Below are 21,956 nucleotides of genomic sequence, written 5' to 3'. Positions count from 1 at the left end.
ATACGGCGCCACATGGCACTGACTAGGGAGGGCGGGGTGTGGGTGGGGTGGGAGGGCGCAGGCGCATTAAGGGTGGGCAACCCCTCAGCATCCTCGGCCTCCCCCGGCAGCCGCGACTTCTCGCGAGAAGAGCAGCAGGAGGCGGGGCTCCGGCGGCGGGGGCGGGGCTCCGGCGGCGGGGCGGCCTCGGGAGGGTCCGCGGGTCCCGAGGCGGCGACGGCGGCGGAGTGAGGTGAGGGGTGCGGGGTGAGGGGCGCAAGGCCAGGGGCGCGAGGCCAGGGGCGCGGCTGCAGGCCTGGGTCCCGTGCAGTCGGGCGGGGGTCCTGGCGGCGGGAGTCGCGGCGGCGATGGTCCAGGCAGGCGGGGAGGTGTCCCCTCACCCCTCCTGGACAGGTCCCCCGTGCGACCCGGGCCGAGCCCCGCGATCGGCCGCTGTGTGACCTTGGCCCGACTCGCACCCTCTCTGAGCCCCGCTCTGCGGGGCGGTGGTCTCCTCTTCAGGCTGCCGGGAAAGCCCGGGGGGTGCGGGGGCGCCCACTGCTGCACCCCAGGTCCGTGAGTGGCCGCGAGTGGTCACGCTGCAGGCGGGACCCGCACTGGAGACTGTCGCACGGGCTGTGCTGGAGGACTGGCGGCGGGGGTGGCTGCCCTCTCTTTACGCCTGCCTGTCACTTCCCTTCTTTGGCTACTCAGATTCTGGAAGGAAAATCAATAATTGTTCAGAGACGACAGAGATGCCGCAGTGCTCCAGAGAGCCCTTTCATAGAGCCTCCCTGGCTGGGGACCGCAGGGTGGGACGCTGGGGCACTGATTCCCAGCTCCTTGAGGAGGGCGTCCCTGCCTTCCAGTTCCAGAGACCACCAGGTGTTGGGCATTTCCCTGCAGCCTCAAGTTGGTTTCCCCTGCCCCTGACCACAGACCACTAACTGTGGACCCCAGCAGATACAGGCAGGTCATGGCAAGCATCACTCAAATGACCCCTTGCTCCAGAAACAGCAGTTCCGCCTCTTCAGCGAAAGGAAGCCATGCATTAGTCACTAACAGTAGGTCTTATATCTTCTGTTTGGGCTCCTAGCCACCACGACATCGCTGGCAAACCATTGGCTCGAGCGGAGGTCTCCTCTGGCGCAGAGCACAACAAGCCATAGTGTTTCTGTGATTATTAAATTATTTATTTTATAATTTGATGCCAGAGAGACTCAGGATACCCAGGATGAATGAGAATGTGAATGTAGGAGGAGTGGATGCAAGAGCATCTTTAAAGGTACTGTCCCCTAAAGTGTGGGTTCAGGCTGAGAGTGGCTGGGGATACCTCAGCTGGTCAGTACTTGCCCCAGTTTAGCTCCTCTCTGTAAACATCTGGTGTTGGGAATGTGAGTCAGGACTGTGGCTGGGCAAAAAGGGGAGAAAACTGGAATATTAAGAAATCATTAGTGACAGCTGCTCTGCTGTGAATTAAGAGAATGCTTTCATGGAACTGAATAGATACTTAAATTCTTGCAAATTAGTTTATAGGACTTTGGGGTGATGCTTTCAGACCAGCAGTATGGTTCACTGTCCCTGTGTGCCTCATTGTGTGCCTCTTTCATCAATTCAGCAAACACTGAGCTTCTAATCATTTGCAAAATGCCAAGTTGGGCTCACTGCTGGCAATATGGTTTGCCTGACTATTCTACATGTATTGGAGCTGTTTTCAAAGTGTGAAGAAGGGATAACTGAGGTTATTTTTGGGTGTTGAACCGGTTTCCCCAATAGAGATGACATATGAATTGAACTTTGTAGGATGAGTGAGGATTGGGAAGAACATTCCTGGTGGGGGAGACAGCAGGGTGTGGAGGTACGGAAGTGAATGGGACTTGGGGCAGTATGCCTTTATACTCGTTGTGGGGGTGTGTGTTGAGGACTGGGGTGGAAGTTAAGCCAGAAGGAGGTTTCTGACTGTGAAGGATCTTGAGGGCAGGGAGTCTGGATTCTTGTCCCTTTGCTGAGTGATCAAGCTTTGGGGTGCATTGTAATAGATCTGTGTTTCAGAAAGTAACACTAGTGAGGATATGGTGGATGAATCTGGGGTATGGGAAATTGGGTAAAGTTGTAGGGGTTTGGGTCTAGGATAGTGGTTGAGAAGGTGGAAAGGGGCATTAAGGTGGAAGAAACCACAGAGCAGTAGATGTGGGTGAAAGAGAAGGGGGAAAAGTATTTCAGAGAGGATGGGATGTAGTAAGCCTTGCTGCGTAGGGGGAGAGAGGTGCATTGCTTTGCAGAACCAGGATTTCTTGCTTGGGAAACCAAAGATGGAGCTGGTACCTGTGATGTGGCTACTAGAGTGGATTTGAGAGGGTGAGGCAGAAATGCATTTGATTTTTAGATTTTAGGTATTTGTGGGCCATGGTGGTTGAGATGTGAGCTTTAGAGAAAGAGTACGTTCAAGGACAGAATTGGGGATGCCAGTGTGAAAGTGCTAGATGGTGGGAGAGAAGTATATATCTGGCTGCTGTTGGGCATGTAATTCATTGCCCTTACTGCACCTTCACCAAGGCCAGCGGGTGACTCTCTTCTAGAGAGGTCCCCAGGCTCAGTGCCATTTGTGGAAAAGAGACTGGTTATTAATACTACTGAGACAAATACACAAATAGTTATAATTTAAAAAACACATCTTTCATTTGGATTTTTAAATTGTTGTCCTTTTCTCTTCAGAGAGTGGCAGTTAGCTTCACACCTACTTAGTGGGTCTGTGGCCACAGCCAGGGCTGGTGGTTCTCATCACTTGCCAGCAGATGTGTGCCTATTGATAGCTCATACACTAACTCAGTGTTTCCTGCTGTTAATCAAGGAGGTGGCTTCTGAAACTGTTCAGAGAACTTTAAAAGTATTTCAGAGAGGATGGGATGTAGTAAGCCTTGCTGTGTAGGGGGAGAGAGGTGCATTGCTTTGCAGAACATAAGGGGATGGAGCCACAGGGGCCGGTCTGGCTCCCAGAACACTACCAGCTGGCATTTTCCCTTCAGGCAGGAGGATAGACATATCTTTGGGAAATGTGAGTGATCCAAGAGAAAGAACCTAAAAATACTGACATCAGGGGTACCCAGGAAGGAGGCCCAGCTGATCCCGCACTAATGAAGCTCAGAATTAACAATTCACAGCTTCCAAGTTCTTTTAATCCCCCATATTTTAAATAGGAACAGATGACCAAGGACATGTGAAGAAACCTGATTTGGAAGATAGAGACCTTAACACACCCGTGAAGGCATTAATGAGTGTGTCTTAAAAAGCACACTGGCACTAATTTACACCATGCATGCCTACTAGAAAGCATGTTATGAAATTACAGAATTCTGGGACAAAGGTGATGGTGCTAGTCCCTAGAAAGAATGAAAATGGGCCACCAACAGGGCTGTACAGAATGAAGCAGAATGGCTTGGGGGCTTGTCTGTAGCAGCATGAGAAGCTGGATCAGAGAACATGGCTTTCAAAATTTTAAAGGAAAATATTTCCACCCTGAACTGCACACTCAGGCAAGAGAGGTAGGATAGAGGGGTTTTCAGACATTCTCCAAAAACATACCTCTCATGTACTTTAAGGAAGTGAATGGGAGGCATGTCCACCCCAAATGGGGTGGTAAATGTAAGGGACAGAGCTGGAGTGTGCAGGGGTTTCCTCAGAAGAGATGTGAGAAGAATTCTCCGGGTGAGATGGGGAAGCCAGAGTGTCAGCTGGACACTGGGCTTGAAGAGCAGACATTGACATCTCATGATGTGAGCTGGCCAGAGGCTCCTTGGAGAGAGTTTTGGGGAAGATAAAATTGACAGGGCACCTGATGCGCCTGAACATCTGGAGAGGAGATTTAGATGGCTGGCAGAGTTGGGGCTGGATTAGTGATAAGTACATAGAAAACAAAGCAATGAAAACACAAGACTGTTATTAGTTCCAAGGAAAATAAACCGTTGTGTGGGAAAAGAAAAATAATTATGGTGTACTGCAAAGCTCTGCTGTGAATAGCCTTTTGCACAATGATAATAATTTTTGTAAACATCGAATATTCTCTAATTGAAATGATGATATGCCCATATGGAGAAGGTGTGGGAGGAGAAGGGCATCGTATGAAAGAGACTTCATTCTACCTGCCCCTGTGGGAGTCAGAGGCTATGTCCTAAAAGGAACCATCCGATTCTGCTCCCAGGGGCTGTTAGTTAAGGTGGGATGTCAGCAAGGAAGAGATCCAGCTAAGGGGCCTCCCTGGTGGTACAAGGGGTTAAGACACAACCTATGAAGCTGTCAGCAGCCACTGCAGCACAAGTTCGATCCCCAACCAGGGAGGAGACCCACATGGCGCAGCAGACCTCTCCTGACTCGCCCTGCTGCTCCCCTCAGCAGTGTATTTCGGTCAGTCTGCTTATTCTGTTCCCCACTCTGTCTCTGGTGGGTCCTCTCACCCTCCGCACCTCTGGCCTGTACCCTAGTTCTTTTATGCATAAATAGATAAATCTTTTTTTTTAAAAAAGTGATCTAGCTAAAAAGCATGAGGGAGAAGAATGGAGCTGGGTAATGGAAAGAGAGCCAAGGAGCTGCCTTTTTTGGTAACAGCCTACTGAGAACAATGGGCCCTTTAACATATATACAAAACATGGATAAAAACAAAGTCACAATAAACACCCTAGTCTCATGAAAGAAGAGACCCTAATGGTGCCTGATTTGTCCCTGGCTGGATCATTCACCAAGCCCAGAGACTTAATTGTTCCTGTTTCCTCTTGGTTACTGTCATTGTTCTCTGTATCCTGTCTCCCGGGCTCTGGTCACATAACAGATTTGGTGCTCTCTGTGGTTATTTTTTTTTAAATTTTATCTTTTAACTTGCTATAAAGGGATTTTTAAACATAGCCAAAAGTAGAGACCATAGTATTATGAACCCTTCTTTACCTGTCACCCAGTTTCAGAAAATATGAAATCAAATCAGTTCTATTTGTTTGTTGGCATACTGGTTCTTTTTTGAGTACCTACAGTATGACAGGTGCTATTCTAAGCCTTGAAGTTACAGCTGTCACAAACAGGTATAGAACCTCCCTTCCGAAACTTACATTTTTGTGCAGATAGACAATGAGCAGATAAACTGGTGACTATATAAGGAATGGAGGCCGGGTGGGGAGGGTGGGGAAGCTCTTGCTGGGGAGGGGAGCTTTGAATAGAGAGCAGAAGGAAGTGTAGGATTGAACCACAGGATTGGGGGTGGTGGTGAGCAGTTCTGCTGAGGACTGTGAAGGCAGCCCTGCAGGGGCCCCTCGCCCTTGTGCTTGATGAAGAGCAAGGAGGCCACTGTGGCTGGATGGGATTAGTTGTGGGGGAAGGGAGCAGCAGAAGAGATGAGAGTGTGGGACCCTTGTCCTGTAGGGCTTTCGAGGCCATTGTAAGGACTGGCTCTGGGAAGCATTGCCCTCTGACTTGTAGTAATAACTGAGACTACCAGGCTGAAAATGGATCATGTGGGCCCCAGGGCAGAAGCAGGGAGATGGGCCACAGGTACCCCAGTGGTACAGACGAGATGAGAGCTGAAGGGGTCCTGGGCATGGGTGGCACAGGAGCCAAGAAAGAGGAGCGTCTGGGAGTCTGGGTGTTTTGAAGTTAATACCCAACAGATTCTTAAAATATTCTGGAGGAAATTTATTATTTATTTTCCCTTGAAATAATTTCTATGAAGCACTCTATGAAGTGCTCTAATTCTTTTTTTTCCCCAAGATTTTTTTATTTATGCATATAAGAGCTGGGGTGTAGGCCAGAGGTGTGGGGGTGAGACGACTCACCAGAGGAGCAGAACAGGCAGATCTATTGAAATACACTGCTGAGGGGAGCAGCAGGTGAGACAGGAGAGGTCTGCTGCGCCATGTGGGTCAGCTCCCTGGCTGGGGATCCAACTTATGCTGCAGGGGCTGCCAATAGCTTCATAGTGCTGAGACTTAACCCCTTGCGCCACCAGGGAGGCCCTGAAGTGCTCTAATTGTTATAAGTGAGTTATCTTTTGATTCCAGAGTCAAAAATCATGCAGCAAATATTTGATTGAGTCTTATAAGGAATATAGATATATTAATCATGGTCCCTGTCCTCTAAGAACTTGAAATGCAGTTTGAGATTATGGGGCTGATCCCCTGTCTACCTGTGCAGTACGGATGAGGGCTGAGACACCAGGGACAGAGAGCAGTGTGAGTGGGTAGTGGCCTGTGCTCTGGGCCCAGCTCTGGGGAAGACACTTTACTTCAAGGCCTAATGTGGACTTTGTTCGGGTCTTCTGGGGTGAGTCTCAAGTTCTGTTCTCATCAATGTGACCACTTATCACTTGTTTTTATTTGGACACACTGTCAGATTTGGTTTGCGAGGTTAACTGAATGCAAATGCAATGATGTCATTAGTAAATAAACCCTGTGGTCTCAGGTGAAAATGTTTTACTGTGGGAGGTTATAATCCAGCACTGAAGCGTGAATTGCAGGGTGGATGGGGGTGGGGGGTGTGCAGAGAAGGAATGTTGAGACCACTAACAGAAACTCTGCAAATTTCTGTTGACTGCAGTAGTGGGAATTGCAGTGAAATGTTTGCCTTATATAGTGTTTGCAAAGCTGGAAAAGAACTAGGTAGTTTCTGGTCTTTTTTTACAGCAGCACAAATAAATAAAACTTGAAACATTCTTGAACTTCCTATTGAAGGTCATGTTACCGACTTGAGCACTTAGAAGCTTGGTTATTTTTACATGAAGAAACATAGATTCTCAAATGTAATAAAAATCTCAGTATCTAGTAAATACCAACCAATTCTGCATCATTAAATATGTACTGTAGAGGCAGGCAGCATACAGCAACTAGGCAGTGGGCTCTAGGATTATGTGCCAGTCCTGAACAGTTGCTACTGTGTAGATTTGGGCAAGTTGCTGAATTATTTTGCCCCAGTTTTATCACAGTTAATGTGAGGATAAATGCAAGCCATTAGGAATAGGGGGTGATCCCCAGGGAAAGGGGAGGTTCCAGGTTCTCTGCCCCACCTAAGGAAGGATGCAGCTGAGGAAGACAGCACTTTTGAAAGCATAGCTCACTATTATTGTAAAATCAATAGAAAACACATTCTTTGCAATAACTGGCTATTGATAGAAAACTTAAGTAATAATAAAAATAACCTATTTACATATTTACCCAAATGACACAGAAACATTAATTCAAAAGGCACCTGCACCCCTATGTTTATAGCAGCACTATTTACAATAGCTAAGCTATGGAAACAACCCAAATGCCCAAAAATAGATGACTGGATCAAGAAGATGTGGCACATATACACAATGGAATATTAATCAGCAATCAAAAAAAAATAAACTCATGCAATTTGCAGCAACATGGATGGAGCTAGAAGGGATCATGCTGAGGGAAATAAGCCAGAAAGAAAGAAAAATACCAGGGCCTCCCCAGTGGCGCAGCAGTTGAGCGCTGAGCTACAAAGCTGCCCGCAGCCTTTGCAGCACTGGTTCTATCCCTGGCCACTGGCGAGGGTCCCACATGGCGCACAGACCTCTCCTGCCGCGCCCGCTGCTCCCCTCAGCAGTGTGTTTCATCACTCTGCCTGTTCTGTTCCCTGCTCTGGCTCTGGTGAATTCTCTCACCCTCCCGCGCTTCTGACTGTACCCAGTGCTTGTATAAATAAATAAATCTTAAAAAGAAAAAAAAAATGGAAAGAAAAAGGAAAAATAACGGATGGTCTCACTCATAGCAGGAATTTAGAAAACGTAAATAAGGGACCAGGAAAAAAGACTAATTATATTAAAGTAAAAATCAAAATCAATAAGCAACTATAAACCAGAGACACACTACCAGGGGGAAGGGGGACAGGCAGAGGAAGGCTTAGGGTCTAAATAAGGGGGGGTGCATTTGTATGGGAAATATAACCAAAATGAAAATGCATGCATTGTGCAAAAATGAAAAATAATGTAAAAATTATATAAAATAAAATATTAAAAAAAAACCCTACCTACATGACACAAATACTTGAGGACCCGATGAAGACAGGAAGATAAAAGTCAGTGGTAATAGTTTAAAGAAAGTGATTTACTGTTTAACAAAAACACATGGCTTATATTTTCTCATTTCCTCACTGTTACTGTTTTTTAGAAGGAAGAATTGAAACTCAAACTTAATATGATGTCCCAGGCCACCAAACTGGCTGGACTTGGCTTCATTGCTCCCTTGCACTTCCTCCCTGTCTCTGTAGGGATTCTGAGCTAGTGAATCGGCAAGAGCTAGTTTCTGGTGTTCATGTTGAAAAGTTTAGCTTCTGGAGATTCATCTAATTAAGACCACTAACATTTTGTTGAACTCAAGTGTAGTGAGGTATAATTAACATGCAGTAAATTGCACATCTTAAGTGTTCCGTTCAATAGATGTGGGCAGACGTTCCCAGTTATGTCATTCCCACTACAATCTGGATTTCCATCCAGAGCTTCCTCCTTCCCCTTTACAGTCTATGATTTCTGTCAACTGTTTTTGCCTTTTTAAAAGTTCCTATGAGTGGATCCATGTGGTATGCACTTTAGTATCTGGGTTCTTTTGTTCAGTGCCATACCTGTGGAATTCATCCATATTGTTGCATGTATTAACACACGAATCAGTGGTTTATTCTTTTTTATTGCCAAGTGGTTTTCCATTGAATGAGTGTACCACCGTTTGTTTATTCATTCACTTGTTGATGGACGTCTGGGTTATTTGCAGTTTGTAGCTATTTTGAATAAAGCTGCTGTGAACATTTTGGAACAGATATTTGTGTGGATACTTATTTCTTTCATGGATCATGAAAGATCTAAAAGCCATCACCATACCTGAGGTCATCTAAGTTTTCTCTTATGCTATTTTCTAGGAGTTTTATAGTATTGCCTTTTGCACTTAAGTTTGTGATCCACTTTGAATTAATCTTTGTGAAGGGAGCAGGATCTGTGCCCAGATTCCTTTTTTTTTAAACACATCATTTACTGAACAGATCATCTTTGCTCCATTGTATGACCTTTGCTCTCCTGTAAAATATAGAGCAGTTGACTGTATATATGGGTTCTGTTTCTGGACTGTATGTCTGTTCCCATTGGTCTGTTTGTCTATTCTTTCACCAGTACCACACTGTCTTTTTTAAAATTTTTTTATTTATATATTTTTTGCATTGTTTTTCATTTTTGTGCACTGTTTGATTTCTCCTCTCAGGTGTAATCCCCATAAAATTACCACCGCCAAGATACCCTTGAACAGTCACAAAAGTCTCATGTGCGCTTCCCTCCCTTGTTTTGCTTCCTCCCCCTCCCACTCCCCTGACTAATGTCTCTGATTTATAGTTTACCTGCTAGTTTTATCTTTTTTTTTTCCTGATCCCTTGTATGGTTTCCTTATATTCCTCCTGTAAGTGGAACCATCTGATATTTTTCTTTTTACTTCTGACTTATTTCTTTTTTTTTTAATTTCAAAATATTTTATTTTTTAAAATAAATTTTATTTTTATATTCCCCATACAATTGCAACCCCCTTATTTTGACCCCAATCCCTACCTCCCATGGCCCCCTACCTCCCATAGAGTGTCTCTGGTTCATAGTTTTTTGTTGATTTTGATTTTCACTTTCTTGTTTATTCATTTTCCTGGTCCCTTATTTAAGTTTTCTAGATTCCTGCTATGAGTGAGACCATCCGATATTTTTCTTTTTCTTTTTGGCTTATTTCGCTGAGCATGATCCCTTCCAGCGCCATCCATGTTGCTGCAAATTGCCTGTATTTATCTTTTTTGAATGCTGAGTAATATTCGATGGTGTATATGTACCACATCTTCTTGATCCAGTCATCTATTTTTGGGCATTTGGGTTGTTTCCAAAGCTTAGCTATTGTAAATAGAGCGGCTATAAACATAGGGGTGCAGGTGCTCTTTGGAATTGATGTTTCTGTGTCCTTTGGGTAAATACCTAAGAGTGGAATTGCTGGATCATATGGAAGCTCTATGTTTAGTAGGTCCAGAAATCTCCACACAGTTCTCCATAGTGGTTGGACCAGTTTGCACTCCCACCAACAGTGCAGGAGAGTTCCTTTTTCTCCACATCCTCGCCAACATTTGTTGTTGCTAGTTTTTTTAATATGTGCCATTCTCACTGGTGTGAGGTGGTATCTCATTATAGTTTTGACTTGCATTTCCCTGATGACAAGTGATGTTGAACATTCTTTCATATGCCTGTTGGCCATTTGCATTTCCTCTTCAGAGAAGTTTCTTTTTAGCTCTTCTGCCCATTTTTGACAGGATTATTTTCTTTGTTGTTGTTGAGTTACTTCTGACTTATTTCACTGAGCATAATCCCTTCCAGTTCCATCCATGTTGCTGCAAATGGCATGAGTTTATCTTTTTTGATTGCTAAATAGTATTCCATTGTGTATATATACCACATTTTTCTGATACGATCATCTGTTTTGGGGCATTTAGATTGTTTCCATATTTTAGCTATTGTAAATAGTGCTGCAATAAACATAGGAGTGCAGGTTTCCTTTCAAATTAGTGTTTTGTGACCTTTGGGTAGATTCCTAGGAGTGGAATTGCTGGGTCATATGGTAGTTCCATTTTTAGTAGTCTGAGGGTCTGCCACACTGCATTCCATAGAGTACCACACTGTCTTGATTACTGTAGCTTTTATAGGTAGTATTGAAGTTGGGTAGCATTGTCCTTCGGTATTATATTGGCTATTTTGGGTCTCTTGCCTCTCATGTAAACTTCAGAATCAGTTTATTGATATCCAGTAATAAAGTAATTTATGGGATTTTGATTGGGATTGCATTGAATCTATAGGTCAAATTGGGGAGAATTGGTGTTTTGATAATAGTGAGTCTTTTGTGTGAACATGGACTATCTCTTCATTTATTTAGTTCCTTGATTTTATTTATCAGAGTTTTATAGTATTCCTTATGTAGATATTATGGATGTTTTGTCAGATCTATACCTAAGTATTTCATTTTCATAGCTGCTATTATATATAAATGGTATTGTTTTTAATTTCAAAATATACTTGTTCGTTGCTGATATATATGACTTTTGTATGTCAACCTTGTGTCCTTCAACCTTGCTGTAATCACTTGAGCCCTAAAATTTTTATAATTGAGAAATCACTGATAATCTAAGATTTGCGTATCATATTTTGAAGGTCATTTGAATGGTCTTAAAAATGGTCACTAAGCATTATTGTAGAATATTTTGTAGAACTTTCCAGAATCTGAAAAATTTGCTTGATTCTTTTGTTCTATCTGTTCTGACTTTTTTTTTTAAAGATTTATTTATTTATGCATACAAGAACTGGGGTACAGGCCAGAGGTGTGGGGAGGGGGGTGAGAGGATTCACCAGAGAGAGAGTGGGGAACATAACAGGCATATTGACTGAGAACACTGCTGAAGGGAGCAGCGAGTGAGACAGGAGAGGTCTGCTGTGCCATGTGGGTAGCTCCCTGGCCGCCTGGGGATCAAACTCATGCTGCAGAGGCTGCGATAGCTTCATTGTGCTGTGGTTAACCCCTTGCACCACCAAGAGGGCCCCTATTCTGGCTTTTTCAATGTCTTAGAATAAAACAAAGTCTGACCTCTATGCAGAAAAAGTTCATAGCAGTTTGATTCATAATAGCCAAAGAGTGGGTAATATCCCAAAGGTCCATCAGTTGGTAAATAGGTAAACAAGTCATGGCCTGTCCAAATAGAATAGTATTCAGCAGTAAAAGAAACTTATTACTGATAGCAGCAATAATCTGGAACAACCTTAAAATCATCTTGCTAAGTTTAGGACCCTGCATAAGCCTACATGCTGAATAATCCTACTTACATGACATTCTAGAAAAGCAGAAGTATAGCACAGAAAACAGATGGATGGTTGCCTGGAGCTGGGTGTGGGGAGGATGAGGGAACTTTTGGGGATGATGGAAATGTTCTGTATCTTAATTATAGTGTATCTTAATTGTAGTGTGCTTTTGCCAGAACTCACAAACCATGTGGTTAAAATGAGTGGGTTTTATTGTGTGTAAATCATACCTCAATAAACCTGATTAGAAAAAAGGAAAAAAAAAGGCAGATTTAACCAGGAAACATGACTTTATTAACAAATGGTACTGGAACGGCTGAATATCTGAAGGCAAAAAAATGAACCCCAACCCCTCTACATGGAATGCCTGTACTGAATAGTGGCTGAACTTCTCCATATTTGGTATATTAGTTTCCATTTCTTAGTGCATTAAGTCCTCACTTAATAGTTGTCCATAGTTTCTTGGCAACTGGGACTTTAAGTGAAACAACATATTTGTTTTTTTCTCATCAAGGTGGTAACAAACAGTATTGAAAGAAACTGTTACCTGAGGACCTGCTGTACTCTTCAGTTCTCACTGTTTTGATCACTTTTGTCTATAATCCATAGTAAGCAAATGCCCCTCCCTGCTGCATACACACTGTAGTCCAAATGACAAAGTAAATATATTAGTCAGGATTCTCCAGAGAAACAGAACCAATATGGTGTCTGTGCATATTTGTGTGTGTGTGTGTGTGTATGTATAGAGATTTGTTACGCAGAATTAAGTTACATGATTATGGAAGCTCAGCCCAACAGAGCTGATGTTATATTCCAATCCAAGTTGTAAGGCTTGAGAACCATCAGAACCAATCTGTAATTTCTAGCATGAATCTGAGTCTGAAGAGGCTGGTAATGTCCCAGCTTGAAGACAGGTAAAAGGAAGTTCTCTCTTCTCCACCTTCCTGTTCTGTTCAGGCCTTCAACAGATTGGAAGAGGCCCACTACCAAACTGGGGAGGACCATCTGTTTTACTCAGTCCACCATTAAATTCTTAAGCTCATCCAGAAACACCCTCACAGACATGCCCAGAGTAATGTCTAATCAAACATCTGGGCACCTGCGGCTGTCAGGTTCACACATGAAATTAACGAGTGAGCACCATTGCTTGATCTTTCTACAGCTGTCAGTTCTGCTGTAAAGATGTGGAAAAGACCTCGTTGTGGGTCCTATCACGGTTTGGCCCTGTGGTCCTCTCCTGCAGATCGGGATGACTGATGACGTGTCAGGCGACATGTACCTGCATGTGAGTGGTGCAGCCCCACGCTGTCTGCCGCAAACCACTCTGTCTTCCCCATCATTTTTGCCTGCTCTCGCGTGAAGTCTCCTTCAGCCCAGTGGCATTACTCGGGCCATCAGCACAAGGTTTTTGCCTCATGGGCTGCTGCATCTGCCCCTGGCATCATACCCTGCCAGTTGTGTGCGTGAAAAGCAATGTTTAACCACTCTATCTGGAGCTAAGAGAACTCTGCCTGGCCATCGTGGTTGGTTTATGCCTAACTGGATTCTTCTGTCACTTGTGTTTATGAGGGTATTTGACAAAGCCCTTGTAGAAAAGCTGCCCCAGGAGAGGAAGCTTCTGGTTGAACTCCGCTGTCAGTTCTCCCGCTGGAGGCTGAAACCTGAGGTTGCCAGGCAGCAGCCATAGTAAGTTGCTCAGGTGTGAAGCCTCTGCATGCTCTGCTTTTGCAAAACTTGTAGGACTTTGTATTGACTGCCGTTTGAAGTAGCAGGAAGTTTACATTGGGAAATAATGCTTTTCTTGTTTGAATGTGAAGTTTCCTTTTGAGATCAGTACATCACTCCCTGACATGCTTTAAAAAACAGTCAGGATCATGATTCACGTCTCAGCCTTGCTTCTTGCACTTGTCTGTCCACACTTGTGCTACTCGCATCCCCCGAAGACCCTAAAGTGTCACACAGATTGTCAGCTTGAGCTGCCTGGGTAATGGGTCACAAATTCCTAGACGTTCCACTCCCCATAAAAAAGTTAGATTTGTTGGCCATGCTGGCAGTTTCCCCCCCTCTTTTCTTCCTCTGCAATTCTAAGAAACTGAACTTAAGATCACGCATGTTTAAAGTAGCCACAGTGCTGTCCTTTCAAAGGAAATGGCTCTCAAGTCTAGTTAATACATTCAGCCCATCTTGTTTCCACAACTACCGTTTATGCGGCTTGTTTGAGGTTGGAAATGACAACACAAAGGACTGTCCTGGCACCTTGATGTTAAAAATGAACCGTAGCCTCAGCCTCATTGGTAACTGGCCTCGGCCAGGCGATGAGGCGCTCAATACCTTGACTTGAAAAGGCCTGGAAAGGGCTGCAACCGAAGCAAACCTGGTTCCCTGGCTGCACCCCAGAGCAGGACAGGCTTCCAGGACTGGTCTCCACACTGAATGAGCAGACTCACAGTGTTTTTATGCACCTCTCCACCACCCTCATTATACATGAAAAGAAATTTTCATGTTTGTCTAATAAAAACACTTTGGGCACAGCCAGCCTCTTGAACTTTTGTGTAAGGTTATAAAGGTAGGTTATGGCTCTGACAGTCGATTCTGATTTTAGCCTCCGCTGCTCTGTTTGCTCTTTCTTATATAACACCTCCTTTCTTTGCCCCCCTGCCTGCCTTTTGCTTCATTCATTCAACAATACCTCTTGGCAATTCCAAGTCGACTATTATTGCTCTAATTCATTCTTTTCTCCCCATTTTTTTATTATAGTAAAATACACATAATACAGTAACCATTTTTAAATGTACAATTCAGGGGTTTGTAAGTGCATTCACTTTGTTGTGCAGCCATCACGCCAATCATTTACAGAACTCTTTATTTTCCCTAACTGCGCGCTGTCCCCAGGAGATGGTAGTGCCCTCTTCCTCTGCGTGGAGTTCATGCTGAGTAAATGACCACATTATAACCTGGGAGTTTTCCCTGCAGCTCCCTGCTGCGGGAGGCCGCACTGTTCACACTGAAGGGCAGTCTGCATGATGCAAGTTATAAGTCTCAATATAAACCAGTTTAATCAACTTGCTAATTTTTTGTTCAAAACTTGCTGGTCTATTCTACTGATATGAAGGGCCCTGGCAGGACTTTTGGGACCTGCTGCTTCTCTAGGGTGAGGAAGGGGATGCACGTGGGCCCGAGTGGGGGCTCCTGGTTCTTCATCTTGAGTAATCAGCACTGACCAGTCACACTGAAGTCGGTCATGGACTAGGAACAAAACTTTGATGTGAAATGTATTAAAGACTACAGGATTGTGATTTGGCATGCTAATACCACCACATGAAGAACAAATTAGAGCAACTCTAATTAAAGATCTCTTATTAGAAGACATGCTTTCTTTGAACTTGAGAACCATATTCGGGACAGCTAGCAAATGTTTGATGAGTCCATCTCACCCCTGTCAGGGCACAGGCTGGGGGCCAGCACTTGCTGGGGAGCCTTGAGTGCCAGCCTCAACCCCACCTTGGTTCTGTCTCCAGCAGGGCTTGTTTTGCCTTAATCACTGCTCTCAGCTTCTTTTGGCTCCAGCACTAGAGCCTTTGTCTTGTGGGGTCCAATAAGCCTGCAAACCCTGGCCTAGGAGGGACAGAGACACAGAAGTTAGTGTCTGAACTTCCAAGGATCGAGGTCTTTCCATGTTCACCAGATTGAAGCTTGAATAGGAAGAAACTTGCACATGTGACTTCAGTCCCTGGGGAGAGCTGGGAAAATTTGGGTGTGCCTGTGTAAGTGTGATGTGTGATGTCCTGTCGTGACTGGCTCATAAATACTTCTTACATTGGCATGCCACTCAGCTTCAGAAAGGGAGGAACCGCTGTTGTGTACAACAGCATAGAGGAATCTCCAAGTAATTGTGATGAGTGGAAGATCACAGATCAAAGTAAGTACATGCCATGTATTCCATTTATGTAAAATTCTAGAAAGTGCAAACTAACATAGAGATAGAAAGCAGATCAGCAATTGCTGGAAGGAAGGACCAGGCTGGGGAAAGGTTTGTAGTGGCACGGGTCCCCTTGTGGAGTCGGGGAGATGCTCACAGTCTGCCTGTGGGGATGGGGGCCTGAGTGCACATACCTCAACTCAGCAAACCGGGCATGTTAAGTAAGTGCAGTATTTTGTGTATTATCTGTACCTCAGTAACACTGTTTTAGAAGAAAGAACATTTTTAACAGTAAGAAAGCTGAGGGAGTGGAGAGGAGGGGAACTGGATTTTTGTCAGATCTGAGGTCAGATGTTGATTTGACATCTCTGAGCCTCAGATTCCTCAACCCTGAGATGCTGAGGCTGCGCTGAGAATGTGTGTGGAGGGCACGTGTGGAAGTGAATGTGCGGCACATAGTAGTAGCTTCGGATAGCAACTGCCATTTGTGCTATTGTTATTATCCTAAAAATATGTCACCATATCTTTTCCTGGCAATTACACTGGAGTCTTAACTAAATTATCTGTAAAGAGAGGGGTTTTACAAAAGGTTGGCAGTGCTGTATTTGTTAATGTGCGCGTGTGGCCTCTCAGCTGAAACATTAGCTAAGTGCTGGGTCAGCAGCCCGGAAATGGTCTCATCTGCTTCTCACACTGCAGGTACTCAGAAGATTCTTGACCGTGGCCTTGGGTGTGACTCTGATTTCAAGACCACTTTGCTTATCAATGTTCATCTTTTAAAAAAAAAAAAAAAGATTATACAAGAACCAGGGTACAGGCCAGATATTTGGGAGGGTGAGAGGATTCACCAGAGACAGAGCGGGGGAACAGAACAGGCAGGCTGATGAAATACACTGCTGAGGAGAGCAGCGGGTGAGACAGGAGAGGTCTGCTGTGCCACGTGGGACCCTTGCAGGCCAGCTGGGAATGAACCAGCGCTGCAGAGGCTGTGGACAGCTTCATAGCACGGTGCTCAACCGGCTGCACCACCAGGGGAGGCCTTCAGTGTTCATCTTAAAGTGGGAAACTAATCCCTCAAATCATTTGATGTTTTATTTTTCCTGTTGTTGCTTTCTCAGCTGTCAGCAAACTTTTTTTTTAAACGTCATCTCAAAAAAATGTTCACTGTCATATCCTTAAGAAGGTGTGATCTTGAAAAACTTCATGACATGGGTACTTAGGATCTAATTTTAAAAACAAGTTATAAAAGTGTATAATTATAACTGTCCTCTGGTCTATAGCTGCTATAGCGTTGCCGTCCTCATTATTCACACCCAGACACCCAGAGGGAGCTGGTCACACCATCTGGCAGCTGTGTGCAAAGCACACTGTTTCACCTCTGTCAGCTACAGCTACATTAGCTCTTGTCTGGCCTGAATCTCTCCAGACACAAGGATTGGCCTCCCTGTTCCCCAAGAGCTGGCTGGGCCTGGTGGTCACCCCTACCCATGGACTGAGGACCCCTGCACTCACATTGGCATACTTCTGCTTGTTTTTGAAGATCAGGCAGCCCTTCCCCATCTTCAGTTGTAGAACTGCTGCTGCTGTTTGGCTCCTCCCCAGGGAGCACTAACAGTGCTAGAGCCCAGAGCCCTCGCGGGGGCCCCCTTTCAGCAGCTTGATGGGCCTCTACTCCCACTGACCTTGTGCTCAGCCCTGATAATGGTGTGGGCTCTGCCTCTCCACCCAGGGAGCAAGGGTGCATGGCCACACTGTGTCTTTACCCATATGCTGGGCCCAGGCTCTTGCAAGTTTACCCATAAGTGTAAGTTAGGGAGAGGTAAGTTAATATTTAAGTATATACAGCAAAAGGGTTTTTCTGGGTGTGGGTTTGTCTTTATCATTTTTAAACCGTAGCTTGTACTAAGCTTTAATATCCATCACCATTTGTTTGTTTGGACATCTTGCACTCTCTTCATTGTCCACACGTCTTCCCCAGAGCCCCATGTGCCTGGTCTGTTAGGCTCCCCACTTCTCACTGTCATGATAAGGGTCTCTGCCACCTCCTCAGTCATACTCATCCTTTCTGGCCCTTCTAGGCAGTATCAGGCACATCACTCAAAGTTCTGGGCTGCACAGCCCAGCAGAAAGACTTTCAAAGGGACTGGGGAGGAGTTGGGAGGGAAGAGGCAGGGACACCAAAGGAGACAGAGGATGCAGGACATCACAGCACATGGGTCAGTGCCCCTGCCGTGAGAGGAGCCTCAGTGGACCTGGGTCCTTAACTTGGTCTTTCATTGCCTTTCCAGGTTCCTGAGAGCCCACCATCCCATCTCTACATGAGGCTGAAGTGAGGGTGTCTAGGAGAAAGGGCTTTGCCCTGCCCAGGGCCAGAATGACCAAGCCCCGGCTCTTCCGCTTGTGGCTGGCCCTGGGGTCGGTCTTCATGATCCTGCTGATCATCGTATACTGGGACAACGTGGGCACTGCCCACTTCTACCTGCACACAGCGGTCTCCAGGCCGCACTCTCCAGGGCCCCTCCCCACCCCGGGGCAGGGGCCGGAGAAGGAGCTCTCAGCTGATGTGGACGAGTTTTTGGAGAAGCTCCTCAGTTCTGACACGAAGCAGAATGTCCTTTCCAGTAAAAAGACGGAGCAGCCGCCACCGCCCGTCTCCGGCAGACCCGTGCTGGGCAACATGGAGGAGAGCGTGCGGGGCTACGACTGGTCCACCCACGACGCCCAGCAGAACCCGGACCCCGTGGAGCGGCAGGCGGAGAGGAGGAGCGTGCTGCGGGAGTTCTGTGCCAACGCCAGCTTCGTGTTCCCGGCCAAGGAGCGCTCCTTCGATGACATTCCCAACTATGAGCTGAACCACCTCATCGTGGACGACCGCCACGGCGTCATCTACTGCTACGTGCCCAAGGTGGCCTGCACCAACTGGAAGCGCGTGATGATCGTGCTCAGCGAGAGCCTCCTGGACCAGGGCGTGCCCTACCGCGACCCCCTGGACATCCCACGGGAGTATGTGCACAACTCCAGCACGCACCTGACCTTCAACAAGTTCTGGCGCCGCTACGGGAAGTTCTCCCGCCACCTCATGAAGATCAAGCTCAAGAAGTACACCAAGTTCCTCTTCGTGCGGGACCCCTTCGTGCGCCTCATCTCGGCCTTCCGCAGCAAGTTTGAGCTGGAGAACGAAGAGTTCTACCGCAAGTTCGCCGTGCCCATGCTGCAGATGTACTCCAACCACACCAGCCTGCCCGCCTCGGTCAGCGAGGCGTTCAGCGCGGGCCTCAAGGTGTCCTTCTCCAACTTCATCCAGTACCTGCTGGACCCCCACACGGAGAAGCTGGGGCCCTTCAACGAGCACTGGCGGCAGGTGCACCGTCTCTGTCACCCCTGCCAGATCGACTATGACTTTGTGGGGAAGTTGGAGACGCTGGACCAGGACGCTGCCCAGCTGCTGCGGCTCCTCAAGGTGGACAAGAACCTACACTTCCCCCCCAGCTACCGGAACAGAACTGCCAGCAGCTGGGAGGAGGACTGGTTCGCCAAGATTCCCCTGGCCTGGAGGCAGCAGCTGTACAAACTCTATGAGGCAGATTTTGTTCTCTTTGGCTACCCTAAGCCTGAGAACCTGCTTAGAGACTAGAGGCCTTTAGGGGGACATCCTGGACACCAAAAAAAAAAACAAAACAAAAAACTGTGCTGATGTTGTGACTTCAAATGAAGGGTCTGCTGAGCCATGGCCATATTCCTGAGGGCGGAGTGACCAGTGGCCACACATATTTTCCTAGGACTTCGCTTCCTCCCCGGTTTGGCACTTTGCAGTTCCGCAGTGCTCCTGGAATTGGCCACACCCACACTCCAGTTTTTAAAATAATCTACGATTTTGCAATCTAGACTCATTGTTGACTCCACTGCCTCTATTCATTGAGTACGGTGTTAATATTGTTTTTTTAAGATTAATATATTTCAGATATTTAATATGGAAAGTGGCGAGGAGAATAATGGAGTAAAGAGTCGCATCTGCTCTGCCTGCCCTGGTGCTTATTCTGGTGGTGAGATCGCTGCAGGAGTGGTGATGGCTGACAGCCAGGCCCCAGAAACTCGACTCTAGGAAGGGAGATTTGAGGTTTTCCTGGGTTGTCTTCAGAAAAAAAAGGAGCATAAATTTGAAATCAGGCCTTACCTGTCTCTGTAAAAAGGTAGCAGACAAACCCTTCAAAAGTGAAAGCCCTTTATTGTGTGATAGAGCTGCAAAGGGAACATGGTTAAGCAAGGGTTTGGTATTTGAGATCCAGTCAGAGGAAAACTGTCCTTCCAGGTCACAGTTAGAGCAGCAGGGTTTTAACTCCAACTGTCCCCTTTCATTTTTAGATCAGGGCTGGGTGCAGGTAGGAATTCACCCTAGGGTCCGTTTCTCCAGCATCAGCAAGGTGAAGCCCAGAGTGATTGGGCTATGGCGTGGCTGCTTGGCCTCAGCTCCATGAGGATCCCCTTGAGGACGTGACTGCACCTGTCACCATTGTCTGTTCTAGTCTCGGGAGACTCTCTTTCAACATCTGGGTCACGTTCCTTTGCAGTTTTTGCTGTGAGTCTGTAATGGTGAGGAGTTGACAGTGATTGTGTGGTTTTTGGGTGTCATGTTTGACCTTGTCTTTTTTGTCTGTAGCGTTTGGTCAGCAGTGCCCACAGAGGTGTGGGCAGTACACTTAGAAAAGCTCCACTTGAGTCTGAGTGTGTGTGTCCCTGCTTTTCCTGGCTCAGAGGTGGTACTGAGACTCCCTTCCCAGACTTGAGACTCCCTGGTGTTAGAAACCATCTGCTTTCCTTTGTATGAAGCCCTCATTTTTATTTATTATTTATTTTTTAAAAAGATTTATTTATTTTTATACAAGAGCTGCGATACGGGCCAGAGGCACAGAGAGTGAGAGGATTAACCAGAGACAGAGCAGGGAGCAGAACAGGCAGACAACAGAAATACACTGCTGAGGGGAGTAGCGGGCACGACAGGAGAGGTCTGCCGCGCCATGTGGGATTCTCACCAGCTGACTGGGATCGAACCCACGCTGCAGAGGCTGCAAACAGCTTTACAGTGCTGTGCTCAACCTGCTGCGCCACCAGGGAGGCCCCCCTCATTTTTATAAAAACAAAACACAGCAAAGATACTAAACCCAAGGAGTCCAGTTTTAGAATAATTAGCTGCAGGACCACTGTCGTCTGGCTCTCTGCCTGGACACCTGTTCCCCCAGAAATTGTCTGTCACCTTGTACACCAGCTGGGCGTTAGATCACCAAGTGGACAAGGTGGCTCTGCCTTCTGGGAACTTCGTGATCTAATGTGTGAGAGAGCGGGACCCCGTCCTACACCAGTGCCTTCAAGGACAGTGTGTCAGGGGAGAGCATGAAGGCAGGCCTCCTGAGAAGGAAGTGGTCTTTGGGCTTGACCAGAAGGGTGGGTGAGGTTTTGTTGTTCAGGGTAGCGTGGGTAGCATCATGTATGGGGACGGTAGGTAATACCTGCTGGCATTTATTGCTCCTTTAATCTCCTCTCTGAGATTATTAGTGTCTTCTCTAGTGACACAGCAAGCAAAGACTAGGGAGAGGCAGGACCTGGAACTGGGCGCGACTGCAACCATGGTGGGTGCGCTTCATCCCCACCCACAGGGACCTGTCAGGTCGCAGGCTCTGAGAGGAGACGGGGTGTGGAGTCTGGCGCCTTGACAGGACAGGCCAGCAATTGAAATTTCACTTAAAAGGCAGCAGCGAGGTGTTGAGGTTTTGGGCTGGAGGAGTCTGGGTGCTTTGGAGTCTGTCTGATGTGGGTGTGTGGAGTGAAGGGACAGAGAAACCAGTCAGCAGGCAGCTGTAGGCACCCGCAGGGAAGGGGCCACACCCGGGATGTGGGGTGAAGAAGATGCGGCAGGGCCTGGTGACTGGAAGGGCAGGTCCACTCTGGGGAAGAGGTGCCACCTTTTCCTTCTGGCCTTTTCTCAGGTATGAGGAACGGGGCTGGGAATGCCAGAGATGGTCATTACTTAGCAATACGTTTCCCTGGGGGCAGGGTCAGCCAAGTGCTTGATTACAGGGAGGCTGCTTCATGCCTCTGCAGGGCAGGGTCTTCCCTGTGAAGGAAGAGAGAAGCAGGAAGAAATTAGGAAAATGTAGCAAAGACCTTTCTTCTGATCAGTAACTTTTTATAAACCACTCTGTGTGAAACACAGATTTGACCGGTGCC

At 46.4% G+C, this 21,956-nt stretch overlaps 1 protein-coding gene across 1 annotated transcript; it reads left to right on the top strand.

The window, feature by feature from the left end:
* Nucleotides 1-18,108: 18,108 nt before the first annotated feature.
* CHST12 (carbohydrate sulfotransferase 12) lies at nucleotides 18,109-19,829 on the top strand (the record flags this gene model as incomplete). Its single annotated transcript, XM_084248881.1, has 1 exon — nucleotides 18,109-19,829. The coding sequence occupies one exon, from the start codon at nucleotides 18,109-18,111 to the stop codon at nucleotides 19,366-19,368; it is 1,260 nt and encodes a 419-aa protein (XP_084105007.1). The 3' UTR covers nucleotides 19,369-19,829.
* Between the last annotated feature and the right edge of the window lie 2,127 nt (nucleotides 19,830-21,956).

Source organism: Talpa europaea, assembly GCF_964194135.1.
Source record: "Talpa europaea genome assembly, chromosome: 12".
Lineage (NCBI taxonomy): Eukaryota > Metazoa > Chordata > Mammalia > Eulipotyphla > Talpidae > Talpa > Talpa europaea.
This window is presented reverse-complemented; position numbering and strand designations above follow the sequence as displayed.